This window comes from Sceloporus occidentalis, unplaced genomic scaffold (genome assembly GCF_023333645.1).
Source record: "Sceloporus occidentalis isolate IW3139 unplaced genomic scaffold, rSceOcc1.0.p SCAF_4, whole genome shotgun sequence".
NCBI classification, from domain to species: Eukaryota; Metazoa; Chordata; class Lepidosauria; order Squamata; family Phrynosomatidae; genus Sceloporus; species Sceloporus occidentalis.
This window is the reverse complement of record NW_028316984.1, coordinates 21,896,179-21,915,205: the sequence shown is the minus strand read 5'-3', so window position 1 is coordinate 21,915,205 and position 19,027 is coordinate 21,896,179. Positions and strand designations below refer to the sequence as shown.

Below are 19,027 nucleotides of genomic sequence, written 5' to 3'. Positions count from 1 at the left end.
CTGTGAGTGAGAGAATGACAGAAAGTGTGTGAAGATGAAGATATCATCGAAATGTTAAAATCATAAAAACTAGTCTCAATTTTCAGGTCTCTTCGAGCAGTTATTCTTGCATGTTTCATCAGTTTAAAACAAGAACACCACACTATATTTTATTTTTTAGAAAAACGGTATTTTTTTTGTTGAGAATTCAAGTAAGTTTAAAAACACCCCAAGACTAAAAAAAAAATCTTTACAAAGAGGGATTTATTTTTTTGTTACCTGTGAGGAAATAGCACAGAAGTACAGAACTGATTTAGGCTCAGGTTTCTATTCGTTATTCTGGGGTCTTGTGTTCTGCCGTAATATGTTTTGAAGAATCCTAAGTACTATTTCCAATTGTTCAGGTGTCATTTTTAAGATTTGCTCCTGATTGTAAAGCATCTCAGTGATTGAGCCTGCTTGATTTCTTGGAGCCCCAATTAGAGAGGTAAAAGATCGGGATGAATCGCTAGACATGAGGGCAGCAGCAGTTGGAGCAGTGTTTGGCCTTCCCTGGAGAGAGCTACTGTCTGGGATTCTTCCTAAATCAAGAAGAGCTCTTTCGATTGCTTTTTCAAGATGCTTGAATGCTTCCATATTTATATCATCTGTGCCTGCAGGGACCTAAATATAGAAAGAAAAGCACACAGTTGTCTGTATAATAATTGTGATGATCTCAATGAACTAATTGAAGTTAATAGAAGTTTTTATGATTCAGCATTTATTGTATTATCTAACCTACATTAACCTTGATCTCGTTGGCCTGAATCTGCAAATTGTGGTCTGGGGCTGGGGGAGTAGAAAGATTCTCCCTCCCATTCCCACTCACTCACTGGGCTTTCATAGCTCAGATCCAACAGTGGGCTAGCACCCAACTACTTGCACAGCAGAACTTATTTCCCTACCCTGAATAGCTTTCCATGCCTCCCAGGGGATTTTCCAACTTCCTTGATGAGGTTTTGGGTGTATGGGGGCTCCTAGGCTGTCACATTGTCCTCTTTTAGGATTAACTCTGTAGTCTGAATTGGGGAGGGGGGATTTCTGTCAATTCCATCCAACACTGATGGAAGCAGTCTTTTGCAAAAATTTTATTTGACCCATGGGGAGACCAGACCTTCCCCAACATGGTTAAAATGCCCTCCACACCCCTTAGAGAGCTTTTGAAGTCATTCTGGAGAAAAACATTTTTTTTTGTCCTGTTGGGGGTGCGTTGGCAGGCATAAAATGGCTCAGAAAGGGGATGCACCGTGTCCAGCCCTGGTTTATAGGGATATATATGTGTGTGTATATACACACACCATGGATTTCGTAGGGTTTTCTTAGGCAAGGAATATTCAGAAGTTTTGATCTCAAGCAGAAGCTTCCAGTTTCTCCCACATTCAAATGCACTACAGGGACCCTACTCTGAAGTCTGTCATGTTTCTCCAATATGTTTAGTTTAAATTTCAATCTACTACAGCAGTCCACAGCTTTAGTTATAATAAATTTGAAAAACTTAAATACATTTAAATAATAACATAGGCCCTACACATTCGTGGATTCTTTAGCCACAGATTCAACCATCTACAGCTTGCAAATATCCAAAAAAATATGAATTTAAAAAAACTTTTGATGTTGCCATTTTATATAAGGAACACCATTTTACTACAGCATTGTACTTAATGGGACCTGAGTATCCATGGATTTTGGTCCTTGGTCCTGGAACCAAATCCCAGTATCCGGGGTGTGTGTGTGTGTCCTGGAACCAAACCTCAGTGGATACCAAGGGCCCACTGTATAGACTGTATTTTTGATCTTCAAGCAGAATTTTAATAACGTACTTACCAATGTATTTCCTTTTGTACGCCCAGAAGCTGGAAGATTTTTTGATAGATGCGGATCAGATAGGGCAGCAGTCTTGTGAGTTGCTTTTTTGGACTTAACTTCATTTTCACGTTTTCTCTCTTCTTTCAGCTTCTGGCTTTCCTTTCTCATATTACTAGGAGAGGCTGTTGTTTTTAAGTCCTTCCTGTATTCTGTCATGGTTGGTCTGGAGGGAGATGGTTCACCATGTCTTTTGCCTTTTTCTTTTAAAACCTCCTTAGATGAACTTCCACTACTTGACTTTTCCTTCTTGGTTTGTGCATTGGTCCCTGCTTGGTGTGAATGGTGTGACACCAAGTCCCTCTTTCTCTCATACTTCCTCTTGCTGTGAGGTTTTTGGTGGTATTTACATGACGTCTTTGCTTCATCCTCAGACTCTGAATGTAAAAGAATAAATGTCTGAGGGTTTACTGGAAAGGAAGGCTTGGCAAGGTAATTTGGCTTGGTAAGATAATTTCTTAGCACAGTTTGGACGCCAATATCATGTGCACTCAAGAATGATGAAGAAGTAAATGGTTCAGATACTGTTTTCAAAATTTCATCGGATGATTTGCTTTTCAATTCTGCTTCACACAACCCTTTCTTTAAAGCTGACATCTCTGGATTATTAGGACTGGATGGCAACCTGTGACTTTCTTTCTTAGAACTATGTTTTACCCTTTTACGAGGAAGCACAGTTTGTGTTTCTTGGTTCCTTTTTTCTACTTCAAAAATACCGTTTACAGAAAGGTCTACCGTTTCTCTTCTTATACCATATTTTTCATCAAGTGCTGAAATTTTATGAAGACTTTCCTTTGAATGATCTTTTCTTCTCTCCAATACAATTACATTACTAGCTTTCAATTCGTCTTCTGCATTTGTTGAAGATATCTTACAACTTTTGTCCTTTATCTCCACACCTTCCTTTATTTCACTTTTAGAACTGCTTTGTATGGGCAGATCCTCACAGCTTTTCTGTAAAACTGATGTTAAGCCTTTTACTTCTGATTCTGAAAGTGTATCTCTGTGACCTTCTTTTAGCAGTTTGCTTAAGAGAGACTTTAGATTTTGTAGTTCTTCTTCTGAAAACCTTTCATGCAGATTTTGGGTTAAAGGAGGTGTTGTTTGCTCTTCTTTGAGTAATTCTGATTCTTTAATTCCTGTTGGTGATGTTTCTTTGGCCACAACCGGAAGCAGGTTTTCAAGTATTTCCCTTAACTCTTCCTCTGTAATCAGCCCTATTTCTGCGAGTCTCTCCGAAATATGGTCTTGGATCTTTTTATTCAATGCAGACTTTAAATTGGTGACTTCTCTTTTTGAAAGTGCTTGTAAGATATTTTGAACACTTTCACTTAACACAGGTGTTTCTTCAACAAGGTCTTCATCAGATGGAACCTGATCTTCTTGCAGCACCTCTTCTGGGGTCATCATGTGCTTCCCTTTCCTGGTAAAGGACAACTTACTGCATACTGTTTTCAAATCTTTGGGTGTTACTCCAATTTCTGCAAGTTTATCTTTAAGGTGATCCTGGAGGTTTTTGCTTAAAAATGATTTTAAGCTTGTAATTTCTGCTTTTAAAACGTTTTCTAGGAGAATGTCATAATTGGAAAGTTGTTGGTTATTACTATCTGTTTCTGTGCTCAATGGTACAGTTATTCTAATTATCTCCAATGATTGTGTAGAGGGTTCCTTTTTTAAATCTGCCTTTGAAAGTGCTCTTTTTATTAAACTATCTTGAATTTTGAAAGGCCAAGTGGGTTCTCTGTCATCTTCATGTCTGCTTGCAGATAAGCCTGTCTCTTTAACATCCTGTTCAATTTCAGAAATGTCTCCTGAATGACTGTCACTTAATGGTTTTATCGTTACTATTTCATTCTGTGTAATTCTTTCCTTGGACAAACTTTCCCCCCGCTTCAGCAAATCAGTAGCACTTGGAAAATAAACTTTCTGGTCTTTCTCAGCTACTTTCATGTCTGGAATTATCCCCTGTTGAGAGAGTTTCCCAACAAGACGGGTTTGCAAGTTTTGACTCACTTCTTTCAACGTTTCTATGTCTGGCTCTGAAAACTTTTCTCGAGAACTAGCTTTTCTTTCCTCGGGTGATTGATTCTCGCTGTCACTGTCTTCTCGTTCTCGGGATAGCCTCTCTGCAACTAGGTTTTCAAGGTTTTTGCTTAAAACTGATTCCAGTACTGAAACTTTTACAAGTTTATCAACAAGAAACTCTTCAAGAGAGTCCTTAAGAGACATCTGGGCCTGTTTTATTTCTGCCTCTGATAGTTTATTTCTAAGGGATTTCTTAGGAATACTAGATGTTATACCCAGTGATGTTGGTTCTTTAGTTTGTGTGGCAATATTTTGGCCTTCTTCTTCTAAGCCCATTTTTCTTTCTATGAGTCGTAGAATAGATAGTTGTTCACCACTCCTATTAGTGTCTAGATTGCTATCTGTCTTTGTGAAAGGAACCCCATGAGGTGGATCTTGGTCTTCTACTTCTTTCATATCATCAGATGTTTCTTCTAGTTGACTGAAAATATCCGTTTTACCTATACTGAGTGGAGGTGGTTGTACTTTACAGACGCGTCTCAAGAATGGTTCAAACTTGCTCCCACTAAAAACTGCTTTTTGGAACTGTGGTTTTAGAGAAAAGAGGACATAATTATGATACTCCAAATGGTGAGTGCAAGAGATATGTAAACTACAGGGATCCTGTGGGCATGCCACAAAAGATAGCCCCAAACGATTTTAGAAGGGATTTACAAATCATCTCATTTCCTTAGCCAAATTATCAAGATGACCAAAACAGGGGAAAAAACCACAAATACTTAAAGGTCAATATTAATAGTCCCCCAATTGTAAATATTTCTTAAGTGACAGTGGGAGATAAAGTCCAAAACAACTGGAAGGACAAAGGTCCCCCATCTCTGACCAAATATATAGTTAAGAAGCACAAGTGCAATTATACAGCTATGCATACAACTACAGCTGGAATGCATTTCCCATGAAAAGGGCAGGGGGATTTAGGCAGCATCACCCAAGACATCCCTATCAGACTGAGAAGCAGAAAGGTCAGAAACAGAAGCTCACTTTTCCACCAAAGATAAAAATAAATTACATAAAACTTTTTTTAAAATTAAATTAAATAAGTTATGTGTTAATGATTGCTCATGAACAGACACAACCCCAAATCCCTATTGCTCACAGGTCAATATAAAAATGTGCCTGGTCTCTAAAGACTTGTGCAAGTGAAGCAAATTTGTTGGGAGGTTGTGGTATTTGTTGCTAGTGCTCAGAGATTTTTTTTTTAAAAAAATATCCAAAGAACATTTCTATTGTCCTCAACTATTTTCTGGCAATCTCTGTCTCCAGCTGCAGCATTTCTTTTCTTTTTAATTCTCTAGGCATTTTAGAACAAACACAGTTTCTTCCTCCCATTTTCCTTTTTTCATTTTCCCCCCTGCTGTAATGCATATGTAAACAGCACTTTGTAAAATGGCACTTCTGCATTATTATTCCAAGAATTAAAATAAATAAAGGAGGAGAAAAATTGCCCTTCAATCCATAGCATCACACCATCATATTAGGATTCAGTTTTTAAAAACTGAAAGGGCCCTAATGGCATCACTACAAACAAATAATTGAATGAGTGGATGAAGAGGCGACAACAGCCAGCAAAACCCAAAGAGCTGTATTGTGAGATTTCACATATATTGTTAAAACTCGCATGGACCAATCTGGAAGAGCCCAGTGGTAAAACAAACAACTTCTAATGATTAAGGAGAAAGGCAAGAGAGTGTCAAGGATATAGGACAATTCATTTTTGAAATGAACTGTAGGAAGGCTTGTACCTTTTACAGCGGGAATAATTTTCACACAAAACATCCAAGACGTGACTTGTTAACCAGGCACAGAAAATGGGACAAAGCCAGATCATGCTAACTCCTTGCCCTCTTTTCTGTGTCGGGTCACAAACAATTGACCTCGACAAGAAATGCTGTATATTGCTGCCTCCACTACATACTGCCAATTTCAGCTATATTGTGCAACTATAATAGTGCTTAACCATTTATTCCTTACCCCATTGTCTTTCAACAACCACTTCTGTTCTGATTTAACAACTGACTCTAGAAAGAATTGACCAGGATGAAAAATTAATACATCAAGGTGTAATTGAGTACTGTATTATATAATCATTATTTTTTCCCATATACATAAGTTTTATTTCATCTGTTCCCAATGTTATCATAGTTTCTACATTTCACATGATATGTATTATATATTCCATAATAAAATCATTTATTAACTAAGTGGGAACTAAATTCCAATATCTCACTTACATATACTTTTTAAATTTAATGCTACCCACCTCTCTCCCCGTGCAGGGAACAGTCTAATTTAGGTATAATAATTTTGTTTAGCTTTTGTATGGAGTATTGCTTTAATAATCCTATTCACATCTTCGTACCCCCCCTCTCTCTTTTATATTCTCAATCACTCTTCCCTAATTTCTGAACCAAACTTCTACCTTCCTTGTTGTTTAATCATGACATATTACAGTGTTAGATTTGAAACCATATATATTTCTTTTTAATTAGTATTTTATTGTTTTAAAATCTTTACAGTACATATGTTCACCTGCAAAGCAGAACAAATAATAGCTTTAATTTAATTCTTATCAGGCAGTGCTGTCTAAATTGCTGGAATTCATAAATACCAATACTTTCCTAAGTCAGGTACATTTCAATCAATCTGGTCATAAGCTACCCCAACTTTAAGAAGCGCTAATTCAGCATTTGACACTAATAATCTATGGTGGCTTTCAGTTAAAGAATAGTTCCACAATGAATTTTGATTGGTATCACCAGGAGTTGCTGGTCTGGAAGTATGGCCAAAACAAATACTGAGAAAGGTGCATCACCAGTTAGCAGAATACAGTTCCCTAGAAGCAACTTCTTCCCAGGGCAGAGATGTATCTTAACAACAGGCGCTTGAACATCTCAAATTACTTAAGCAGAATAGCTCCACCATTACATAGGATCAAACAGCCAGCTCAGTCAAAAAACATTATGGTATATTTATTAAAAGGCAAATTTGTGAGACTGGTGTCATGTCAGGTGCAATTTTCAGATGCAGACACCAAAATGATACCATGGACTCTTGAAAGCATTAAAATAAATGCCATCCATTTTTATTAGTCTAACAGCTGTTCTTGCTATTATTATTTATTTTTATTCTTGAATGACAGAGATTGAAGAAGGGATCAACCAGAGAATTTCACTACATTTTTTGGGCAATATTTAAAGCAAGGTCTATACTTTAATTCTTGACCAATGAATAAATATCCAATTTTTTTTATTTAAAATGTGCTCATTTGTGAGAGAATCTATATGTCTTCTCTTAAAAGTACACTATTGTTACAAAGATAACATTTTCTGTTAAGCTGCAATATTCAAGCTGCAATAATCTTCCTCCAGAACCATGACTGTTTTTATTGCTATTATAATTGCTGTATGCCTAGAATGTAACTGCATAAAGTGCTAAAGAAAGACCTCCACCTCCCAAACACTCAAGAAGGAGCTCTCAATCAAAGCAAAATTATACAACTGCCAATCAATCAACTGACATATAAAGTTGGTTTATTGTGAATGATCACTCCTGCTTCTCCTAGTCCTTGAAAGCATGAAGGAGTTTAATCATTGGCCATCCCCTGACCACAGAAAGCAGAAAGTCATTAGTAATAGGTTCCAGATGCATTAGACTACAATGCCCACCATCCCTATCCAGTATGACTCCTTGACTGGGGATAATGGAATTGTAATCCAACACACTGGGAAAATCCCAAATTGGTCTTGGTTGAACTATAATTATCTGACCAAAAAAAATCTGGCTTCGTTCGTCCTGTTTCTTCTCCCCAACTGCCAGAATATAATAGGGATTGAAAATATGTTTTTCTATCTGTGAAAAGTATTTTCTTCTGTTACTCTTTAATATATTTCATTTCATTTCATACAGAATTCAAATTGCTGGAAACAGATCTTTACTATTAAAAAGTGATGCTGTTTACCTGATGATTTAGGAGTTACACGTTCATCCAAGACAGGCAGAGGGAAATCAGACCTGGGAAGTGATTCCTTTGACTGTTAGGAGACAATATATTTGGGGGGGGAGGTGTTTATTTTGACAAACCTTTGAAAATTAGAATGACATAATAATATACAGAATAATGAACTAAAGTTAACACAGTTATGCAAAACAGAAGACACAGAAGAAGCAGCCCTCTGTTTTTATCATACTTGCAATTATTCTTTATGAAGGGACAATGTTAATAAATTCAACTTAATTGTGCCTGTTTTACTCAGAATTATAATTATCAAGTGCAACTTAATGTTCTGCAAATGGAAGTCAATATTGTTCAGGAAAAACGTCTGGTAACTGGCTACAAAAGGCTATGCTGCGATAAACATGTTAGCCTTTAAGCTGCAGCAAGTTTCTTTGTGCGTTTTGCCACGATGGACTAACAGGGATATCCCCCATAGAAACCAATTCAGATTTGCGTTTCTAATTCTTGAAAGTACTGTGGTTATTTATACTGGCCCAGGGGCTTGCAAAATAAGTGGACATAAGTCATTGCTTCTAACCTGCTTGCCAGTTAGGAGTAAATATGAGTATAAGAGGTAGAAATGGGTAAGGCGCTAATACAGCTTTGAGCTAATGCAATTTCCTGCAGCCATTTTACAAACCAAATGTGTAAAAATTAATTCTGGTACTATGTGCCCTCTATCACCCCTGGGGATAGCTAACATGAGGGATATTTTGCATGCTGATATTCCTGACTAACATGGCTATATCTGAATTTTACACCCATGAGGGATCTTCTTCTCTGCTCATGAAAAACTGGCTAAATGCTTACTGCATTAAAATTTACCCAGTGAGCTTGCGCAATCACCATGAAAACAAGGTTGGGTAATATAATCATCATAACGTATCAGCTAGTTTTTGTCCTGTGTTCTATTTGTTTTAATAACCAATTGCAGGTAAATCATGTTTACAGCATTTTGCACACATTTTGATTACCCCATTCCTTTTTTCAGTACTCTATAATCTTGTTGAGGGGGGGGGGACAGATCTTGTTATCAAACTATACACCCTTTTTAATTCTACAGAGCCTCTAGGATACTCTTAATGCCCCAGCACTAGCCCTGACCTCTTCTAGGGCACAGTGAGGGATGCTGAAGAAGAGGACAGCAGTAGCTGCTTCTCTCTGGTGTTTATCACATGGAGGTTTTTGCGTTTTGCAGCTCAGATCCAATGATGCAAATTCACACGATAACGTGATGTGTTATCAGATGTGATTCATTTCTATGGGTGCTCCTTCCGTGGTGCTTCCGCAGTGAATCCAAAGTGACTCCTCATTACGATGAATTTGGAAAAAAGTGAATTCACAGAATTCGCATTCAAGCTCGCTTCGATTTCACTCCGAATCGGTCTGGTGTAGAATGCAACTTTGCTTCTGTTCTGGTACACCACCGCAAACCCCCCTGGGTTGCAAATTTCCCATGATGCAGTGCTGCAATTTCCCCCCATTTCCTTTTGGTGGTGCTTTCACTTTCAGGGCAACTCATTTTTTTGGAATATATATATGTGTGTATGTGCATGAATGTGAATATACAGATATGTCTGTCTGTCTGTCTGTGTGTTGAAATTGCTGAAATGGAAGGAAAAATAAAAAAGGGGATGAAGAAAACACAGAAATATTCACGAGGCAAATATTCACGCAATCACACAATTATGCGAAACAGGGAACAATAAGTTGCGCCCCTTTTCACCCCAGAAGTGTACAAGGTCATGATGCGTTCAGACCCCCACTGAGCATGCTCAAAGGTGCCGATTTGAATCATTGAATCCCACCAGTGTGGTAATACAATGTGCACTCACTCCGCTTTGCGTGAATCCGCATCACGTGACTTGCCTTGGATTCGATTCCCCCTCGATTCGTAGGGCAACAGAAGGGCAACCAGGTGTGATAAAACACTCACGTTATAACATGAATTAGCATCGTTGGACCTGCAGTCCCCCTGGATCTTAGCTGCAAAAACCTCCGTGTGATAAGGGCCTCTGCTGGGAGGACAGAGCTGTCTGTTCCACATGATCCGGGGGTCATTCAGATATTGTTGTTGTTGTTTTTTAGCAGGATGATGTGAATAAGCCAACGCATGCATTCTGGGTTTGTTATTCACACCATTTTTTCTTTTCTTTTTTTATTATGCTTTTTATAGAACACATCAAGACAGAACAGGGAACCCAACATACAAATACAAAATATCAACATAGACAAATGTACATTGAACAACTAAAATACCTACAACATACGACATACAACATTATAATTAGGCTATTACATTTTCCCTATAAAACATGTAACATATAACAGTCCTTCCTGTTACCTGGATTCTCCTTAATCGAAACTGTAGATGTCTCAACTAATAGCTAATCTAAGTGTTAACTTTACACTTATGTTGTTTGTAATAAAATGGGTCACAAAAAAGCAAGCTATATTACTTTTAAGTATTACTGGTTTAAGGCAAAATAAATCAGTCATAGCTTTATTCTAGTACATTTTCTTAACCTTCTCTTGGCTAAGATTGTGTGAGTAAAAAGTTCTTACTATCCCTCTTGTTTCTTTTGCCTTTATACAGTATCTTTCGTTATGGTTCTAACTGCATTTGGTACTTGCGGTGTCCTAATTCTCTTTTAATCCATTGTTATATCCATTGTTGAGGTCACCAAATAAGTGATTTTGCTTTTTCTCTACAAAGCCATTTTTTCAATGGAACCGCATCTTTTTGCATCTCTCCGTGTTCTGTTGCTCAGACATGCTTGCCAGCCCTGCGCCTCCTCCCCAAGGGTGCCAGTGACCCCCAGGGACAGTGATGTCCAAACTCTGGCCCTCCAGGTGTTTTGGATTTCAGCTCCCAGCATCCCAATCTGTGTGTCTGGGCCAATAATCTGGGATGCTGGAAGCTGAAGTCCAAAACACCTGGAGGGCAAGAGTTTGGACATCACTGCCCTGGGAGAACTGTCCCCAGCTGGGCCTCTGGAATCATCAGCAGCAATGTCTCTCACTGCTCCCTGGAGCTGCCAGCTGCCAAGGAATAGTGGGGGCAGAGGAGAAACGAGAGAGGGAGAGTCCTCCTCTCCTCTCACTGGGGAGGAAAGGTACAGCCAGGCATGCAGGGTTAAATCCTGGGTCTATTTGGATTGTTATTCACTGCAGGCCAGAAGGAAGCACTGTCTGCCTACTCTACTCGCCATACCATGCTGAGCACTGCTGGCTTAAATGAATTCACTTTGGGTTTTAGTCCGAATTTAAAGAAACTTTCTTAGGTGCCAAACCATATCCCAAAATAGGTTTGACACCTTTCATAGCTCCTCTGAAATTCATATTAAAACCTAGAGCACACTCTTTCACCCTATTGCCATGGAAGCCACGAGCTACCATGGATGCTCAGGGTACTGGATGAGATTTGCCTCTGGCAGGCCCAGCCAAGAAGTTTAGTAGGCTAGTGGCAACCCATACAGCATGTGTTTGCTGCATGTTTCTATGATAGGTGGAGAAGAGACAAAGTGTTCCCCCGGGATTAAGTATAGCAATGCTGGGGCCTGCAGAGGAAGGAGCCAAAGATCAAGCACCATGTCCTACTTTGACAGCCCTTTACTCACTTGGTTGAAATCTCTACTTCCCTGGCAGTGGGTTAAAAATCAAGACTAGTATAACCATTCTATAAATGTATCTAGTATGTTTTTCCTCTAACATATGTATCTAGTATGTTTTTCCTCTAACATACATGGGAAAAGCTTTTCCCAAAGATTTCTAGGGCTTGTGATGGGAATTTTCAATGAACAGTCCTCAACCAACTTCACAGAACAGCATCTATAAGGCTCTCTCGGTTAAGGAAAAAAGCATGTTAAAGGGGGCAGTTAAAGATCTGACACAGTGCAAGAGTATTATCTTTAAAAAATTGGCCCACTCCATCTTTTAACATATCTATGAATAGGGCTGCTGCCACACTGCAAATTAATGCAGCCTGACAGCACTTTAACTGTTATGGCACCATCCTATGGAGAAGGTTTTTGTTTTGTTTTGTTTTGTGGCACCAGAACCTTCTGACAGAGAACGCTAAATATCTCACAAAACTACAAATCCCAGGATTCCATAGCACAAAGCCATGGCAGTTAAAGAGGTAACAAACTGCATGAATTCTCCAGCGTAGATGCAGCCTTATATGGTACTACTTCAAAAGAGAAAGAATGGGAATGTAAAAAATTCAAATAGTTTGTCCATTAGAAAAGGACAAATGGAATAACCTTATTTCTGTTTAAAGCAGGGTGGGCAGGGGGACAGGCAGTGAGATAATATGTCACCTGTATTGGTTCTGGCATATATTCTATGGTAGCTGGTTTTTTCACTGTGGCAGGTAGTTCCTCTTGTCCCATAGGACCTGCAAAAATAAAGCTTTCAGAATCTCCTGTTTCAGAAAATTCTGCTGGTACTTCACTGGAACTTGATAGTGAGGTTTCAGATTCATGGGAAAATTTTCTTCTTCTGACTTTATCTTCCACAACATCTCCACTTGAAGATCTTGAAGGATAGGTAGTGCTAGAAGTTACAGCCAGCATTGGAATAAGCTGGGTAGTTTCAGTGGATCCATTCAGAAAATTTGTCACTCCTACTAGTTCACCTTCTGATTCCAGTTCTTCACCAGATGGCTCAACTTCACGAGGTTGAAAATATAAGTTAGATACATCATGTGGAACACTTGCCCACTCCTGGAAAATAATTAAACAACACCAACAACAGTAGTAAGCCATATTTAAAATAAGTACTAAAATGTAACCTGGAATGAATCCACTCATAAAAATATTCCAACTTTAATTAAATATATACTACTTGAAACATGTTAAAGAGCAGCCCTGAACTAATCTAGTATTTTCAAGGGAACTCAGAGTCAAACTAGACGCTGGGGGACTGTGCATTTCTTTTGATTAACATGTTTTCCCTCTCACAATTTTTTATTAGTATATGCACCAGCAATTAGACTTGCATATTAAGCTTGTGTTTACTTTCCAATGAACAATCACAAAACAAAACATGTTAAATAAAAATATGCAACTGGGGACAATCACATAGTTTGACAAAGAGAAATCTTTCACCACTCAAAGGAATACCTCTTCTAAATAAATGCTAAACTTATAAACTCATGTGATTTTTAGTAATCCTTCACTAAAGAGAGAAATTTAAGAACATTTCATTTAAGAATTTGAGAATTTAAGAACATTTTCATTCCAAAAATCCACTGTTAGTCTCTTGATGTGTATGAAAGGAGAAAGATGAAGTCAGAATTGTTTTTTTGTTCTGAATGCATAGTTGGGTTACTTATTGGACATTCACTCAGTCTTGCAATCTTTAGACTAACTGCAAATTTCACAGTCAAAATACCTGGCATTTTTGGACTTTTCTGTTCCTTATCCATCACTTACTTTTTTGTACCACATAGCTTGATTAAATTTTCTGATGCATACATCTTTGGTATTTGAGTTAACCTTTAAAAAGTATTGCTCAACTTTGGATTTTGTTTTTAAATAACCAATAAGGTCTCTTTTCAGATTTTTTTCCATTACAAGAATTGTGTTATCCCTGCACTCCCTGAAACATTTGGGAGAGTGACTCACACTAGCCTCTTTATCTGTAGTATTATCACAGTTTTTATTGTATAATGCAATTTACCAACACTGTACATCCATACCAGAATTTCAGGTGGTTGCATTTCATTTGGTTGTAATTCATCTGTCTGAATCTCATCTGGTTGAATCTCAGGTGGTTGAATCCTATCTGGTTGAATCTCATCTGCTTGCATTCCATCTGGTTGCATTTCATCTGGTTGTAAATCATCTGTCTGAATCTCATCTGATTGATTCTCATCTGGTTGAATCCTATCTGGTTGAATCTCATCTGCTTGCATTCCATCTGGTTGCATTTCATCCGATTGCATTTCATCTGGTTGTAATTCATCTGACTGAACCTCATCTGGTGGAATGTCAGGTATTTTTTCTTCTTCCACAACTCCTACTACTATAGATATGGAAAAAAATGTCAGAACTTTTTTATAAACAGAAAACAAGAGCTACTTACTAATAACATAGCAGAGCTTTTAAGGTACTTTTCCTGCTTTTTGGATGTTTAAAATTCTCATTCCTATTCTTGTTTTTTTTTTTTGTTTTGTTTTTTTTGCATACAAAGCACAACTGATAACACTGTGCATTGCAGCTATGGACAACAATTCCTGCTTCATAAAAAAAATTGAAGGGGATCCCTAATTAAAACAAACAACAAACTCCTTTTCACTCATTGAATGAATAATTTATTACGGCACATGGCCAGCACAAAATAATAAAATGTTTTGCAGAAATTACATTGCATTGCATCCATCAGAAACATCGTATTCTAGTATTTCGTATGGATACATATATACCTATAAATGTCAAGAATAAAATCCAGAGACATGCATCTAAATGGATTTAACAGTATACTAAAAATAAGGGTATAACAGAGATAATTGACTATTTAGCTATCAAAATATCTCCGGAAGAAGTCATACAGTAGTTTCCTGCATCTGTTTTAAAAAGTTTTTGTGGCAAATAAAAGCAGCTGCAAAGAATTTAGCAACTCTGATAGTTACATATTCACTGCTGTCTGCAAGAAGATAGTCCACATAAAATTTCTCCTGCCTGCCAGGAAACTGTTATAAACCGGGCATGCTGTTCAGAATAAAGGGAGCAACAAAGGAGAATATGACTAATAGATTCAATTTCTTCAGAGCCACAAGGGCAGAGCCGGTATTGGTATGGTATCCTTTTAAATCTGCCTTCCAATACACCAGACGGAAGGATATTTAATCTTGCAAGCATAAAACAATAAACATTCCTTATTATCAGGGATGTCAGTAAGGCCGGTGCAGGTGCCTGGAAAAGGCTCCTGAGGATGCTGGGGGTCTTTCTATGAAGTCTGGGGAGTTTTGGGGTAGATTGTAGGCAAAATAAACCAGTCTAACATCAACCCCCAGAAAATTTAAATTATTTTGAAGGGGGTCTGGTGGATTTCAGGAGTTTCCCAAGGTGGGGGGGGGGGTGGTTCATGCAGGATGTACTTTGTCCACCCTGGGTATATGGAGATCCAATCTTTCAAATACCGGTAGTCTGGAGTTCAGCTGTATTTATTATTGAAGGGCTAGAAGTTTCTAAATGAGTGTTGTCTGCTTTTTTTGTGTGTGTGTGTGGGGTATTCTAGAGGGTTTTGTATCTCTCTGCTTTGTGTGATGGGTGTTCCCTGGGTGTGTTTATTGGAATAGCATTTCTCTGAGTATCCCTGTTTTGCTTCTCAAAATAAGTATTTTGAGAATATGAAATATAGGTTGGTGTTTGGTTCTCAACCCAGCCTCTGAATTTTACTCAGTTTTTTGGACAAGTTACTTTTATTGGAATCTTTAGTTTCCTTTTGGGCAAGTACAATAACATCCAAAATCCACATTGGGAGAACCAAAATAAACAATCTACATGCTGCAAGTTTTCAAAGCTCCACCGGATTTTTCATCAGGCAACGGTATTAAAAATTATACAACAGAAAGAAAGATTTTTTTTGACTATGTTAGTCATAGCCCTGCATTTGGTCAAGATATTGTGGTCGCTGTTCTCTGTTGTTGGGGGGGGGGGGGTATTCATGCAGGCAGACCCCTCCTCCATCTGGCCATGTGTGTATTGGAGGCAGTAGCATTTTGTCTTGCTAATGGGATTTGAAATTTACTTCTTGGACTTTGTCTCTCACAATCCACATGGCCAGGAGGAGGAGGGGCCTGTCTGCATTAATACCCCTCCATACCATCTAAACTGACAACAACCACAACATCTCGACAAAATGCAGACCCATGACTAACACCGTCAATTTTTTCTTTCTCCTGCATTATTTTTAACACCTTTGCCTGATGAAGATGATACTGAAGCTTTGAAAGCTTGCAACGTGTATGTCCCCAATAAAGATATTACTGTTTTGTGGATTTTGGATATTATTGTACTTTGCTGTATGGACAACACAGCTACCCCTGGATATGCCTTTTGGGAAAGTTAGTGTTTCAGTACAGTACGTGATGTAAAGCATGCAAATTGGCATTTGGGGCTCAAAATCCCACCCTTTATTTTCTGGGCAAATAACCTGCCCCCCCCCCTTTTTTTTTGGTACTACCAGGTTTCCACAGCAATCATTTTATGAGGATTCTTTTCGAGAAAAGTTTAGAAAATCTAGAAATGTGCCCAAAAATTTGGAGACTGCTGGCAATTTTCTTTCACTGGGCCATTTCTCTCAAGTGACTGCCAAGTTTTTAAGGGGCTGATCCGTTTTGTTATCCACCACATATGTAAACCTTTAACAAGTGGGAGGGCCAGTGACATTAGCTGGATGTTATATGGCTCCCCTATCAATTAGTTAAAACTCAAAAGAAATTCCAGATTTCTTTTCATTTTAACTCATACTTCTCATTTGCAAAGAAGGTAATATTAAACACTGGAATTGCACATGCAAATACATGGTAAAAATTAGGTAATTGACCCACTGAACTCTCAGTGCTTGCTTTAAGAAATGAATATAAAAAATATATGAATGACTACTAAACCTATGGAAGGAGCAACTTTGTGTCCAGGCATATGAATCTTCCCAACGATTTCCCTGAAGCGAGACATCTGGTGGGGAGGAAAAAGTGTTGAAATATTAAGTACGTGCTCCCCAGCATACACAATTCTCCCTGCTGTGATAATCAGTGCTAGAACCTTGTACTGAATTTTTTAACTTTTATCCTCTCCCTGGGATTACTACTTTAAAGACTTTAACAATTAAATACAATTTATTCTCTCATACCTAATAGCTATTAAAATGTAATGGGACAGGGCTGTGAGCAGAACAGAATTGCTTCATGTATGTGTTGGCAGGGAAGCTTGTTAATTCCTAATTATACAACCACTTAACTGGAGTGACTACACTGAGGACTTTATCACATGTGGCTTTTAAACTATAAAAGTTTGATAATAGACTTTGGTGATATGTCTCCTTGTTGCTGCCTGTTCTACCAATCATGGGTACCCTCCCCCTTGCCAATGATGGGGAAAACCCATCAATAAGCCCCTCGTCGTGCTTGTATAGTGCTAGAGCACAAACAGTTCCTGTGGCAGTTCTGGGATTGCACAGTCAGGTAGTGTCAGTGTCTCCTCTTCTCCCCCTTCCCTTCGTTATTCCAAAACCACCATGTTGTCGTTGTTCTACTTTATTTTTTCTTCTTTTAATTTTTTTAAACTACATTAGTACAACTCTGGAATTGCATCTAAAAAAACCACACAGACACTCATGCACACATTTATACAAAAATGAAAGACATGCAGGGTAGGGCATAGGGCAGGGAGGTAGGGTTAAGGATGAGACTGGAGGAGAGAATGCAGGACCAGCAATAGCCTGTTTGTTCTAATGAAGGAACAGGAGGTATGGAGTGCTCCTGGTCTGGTAAGTTATGTGATAAAGTCCTGAATGTTCTGCCTAGCCAGCCATCCAACAAGCTCTTAAACAGTAAGCGTTATTGACAGGAAGAGGTAGGTTTTGGGCACTGATACATAAATAAGCACACATCAATTCATGCTCTTAAAACACATCTGAAAATGTTAGAATATCTTGTAAAACTAATTCTGATGTGATTGTGGAGAACATGTTACTTATTCATAGGTAGGCTGCATTACATACCCATAATCACATTTGAGCATCTTAAAGATGCTTAACAACTTTCCTCTAATGTTCAAAACAATTTATATTGCACAGATAAATAAAACAGAGCTCCTGATAAAATTACTGATAGAATAATTGAAAACTTCACTGGAGAAGTGCGGTATAGTGATTAGTGTGAGGGAATGGGACTTGTGAGGGACAGATCTGTTAAATTCAACCAGCCTGGAACAGTCTCTCAGCCTCACCTACTTTACAGGATAGTATTTACAGGGCCAGCATGGTGTAGTGTTTTGAGTGTATGCTCAGTCATGTAAATCCACTGGGTGACCTTGGGTAAGTCACACTCTCTCAGCCACAGAGGAGAAACCTGCCAAGAAAACCCCCATGATAGTCCCTTGGGGCTGCTGTAAATCAGAAATGACTTAAAGCACACAACAACAATAACAACATGTGGTGAGAGGATGAAGTGGGCAGAACAAAAGCCATGTAGGTTGCCTTGAGCTCACTCAAGGAAAGGCAGAATACAAATGTAACTAATTAACTATCTATCTAACTAGCAAATATATAAATAAACATGTTGAAAAACATTCACAAAACCTTTACTATGCATAAACGCCAGACTATAAATATGTCCTTTGTTGTTGTTAACTGCGACCCTATGAATGTGGCCTTACATTCCTCTTTAATGAAGGAATCAGGACAATCTACTAGCAAATTTATTTAAAGAATTTATTCTACCACTTAAAGGCTGAAACAGAAAAGAGCCTACTCTGGCACCCACTGATGATCTAACTTCCTTGTTTGAAGAGACTTGGTGCAGAATCTTCCTTGCAAATCTTTAAAATGTTATACAGGGGATGTTATCAAACAAGGGGAATTGGAAGCATAATCCAATGGCAATCGGAATGCAATCATGGGGTGTAACGTTATTGAGTGATAGACTACCACACACAATTTCGGGCAATGAGACGTCAGTCCGAACACAATCATGGGGTTTCACGTTATTGCGTGAGAGGTGATCACATGCAATTTTGAGCAATGGCAAGCTATTTTCGGGCAATGGGAAGTCAGTTCGAACGCAATTCGAATTCACGTAAATTTGCTGAACTAGCGAATTCACGTGAATGCATTCTGGCTCCACTTTCTTTTCATTCAAAATTAAGAGAAATTTCTCCCATGTGATAACGTCCAGGGGAGACACTTCCTGAAAGAAATTAGTCACAATCTGTATCAAGGTTTTGATATCAAAACCACCATCTTTGCTAGTTTCAGTCCAAACAACACCTATCACACAAGTGCGGTTTGTGCCGTTATGATTCAGTTTGAGTATTTAGTAAAAACTACCTGAAAAAC

At 38.3% G+C, this 19,027-nt stretch overlaps 1 protein-coding gene across 1 annotated transcript in view; it reads right to left on the bottom strand.

The window, feature by feature from the left end:
* Positions 1 to 235: 235 nt before the first annotated feature.
* The window catches only part of CATSPERT (catsper channel auxiliary subunit tau), a 43,835-nt gene continuing 25,043 nt past the window's right edge, over positions 236 to 19,027 (bottom strand). Inside the window, exons 11-17 of the mRNA XM_089519407.1 lie at positions 16,581 to 16,647; positions 13,665 to 13,990; positions 12,283 to 12,687; positions 7,925 to 7,997; positions 5,938 to 5,984; positions 1,843 to 4,491; positions 236 to 642 (exon numbers count right to left, since the gene is read on the bottom strand). Coding sequence (XP_089375533.1) covers positions 307 to 642; positions 1,843 to 4,491; positions 5,938 to 5,984; positions 7,925 to 7,997; positions 12,283 to 12,687; positions 13,665 to 13,990; positions 16,581 to 16,647 — 3,903 coding nt within the window. The 3' untranslated portion in view covers positions 236 to 306. The remainder of the gene's footprint in view (positions 643 to 1,842; positions 4,492 to 5,937; positions 5,985 to 7,924; positions 7,998 to 12,282; positions 12,688 to 13,664; positions 13,991 to 16,580; positions 16,648 to 19,027) is intronic.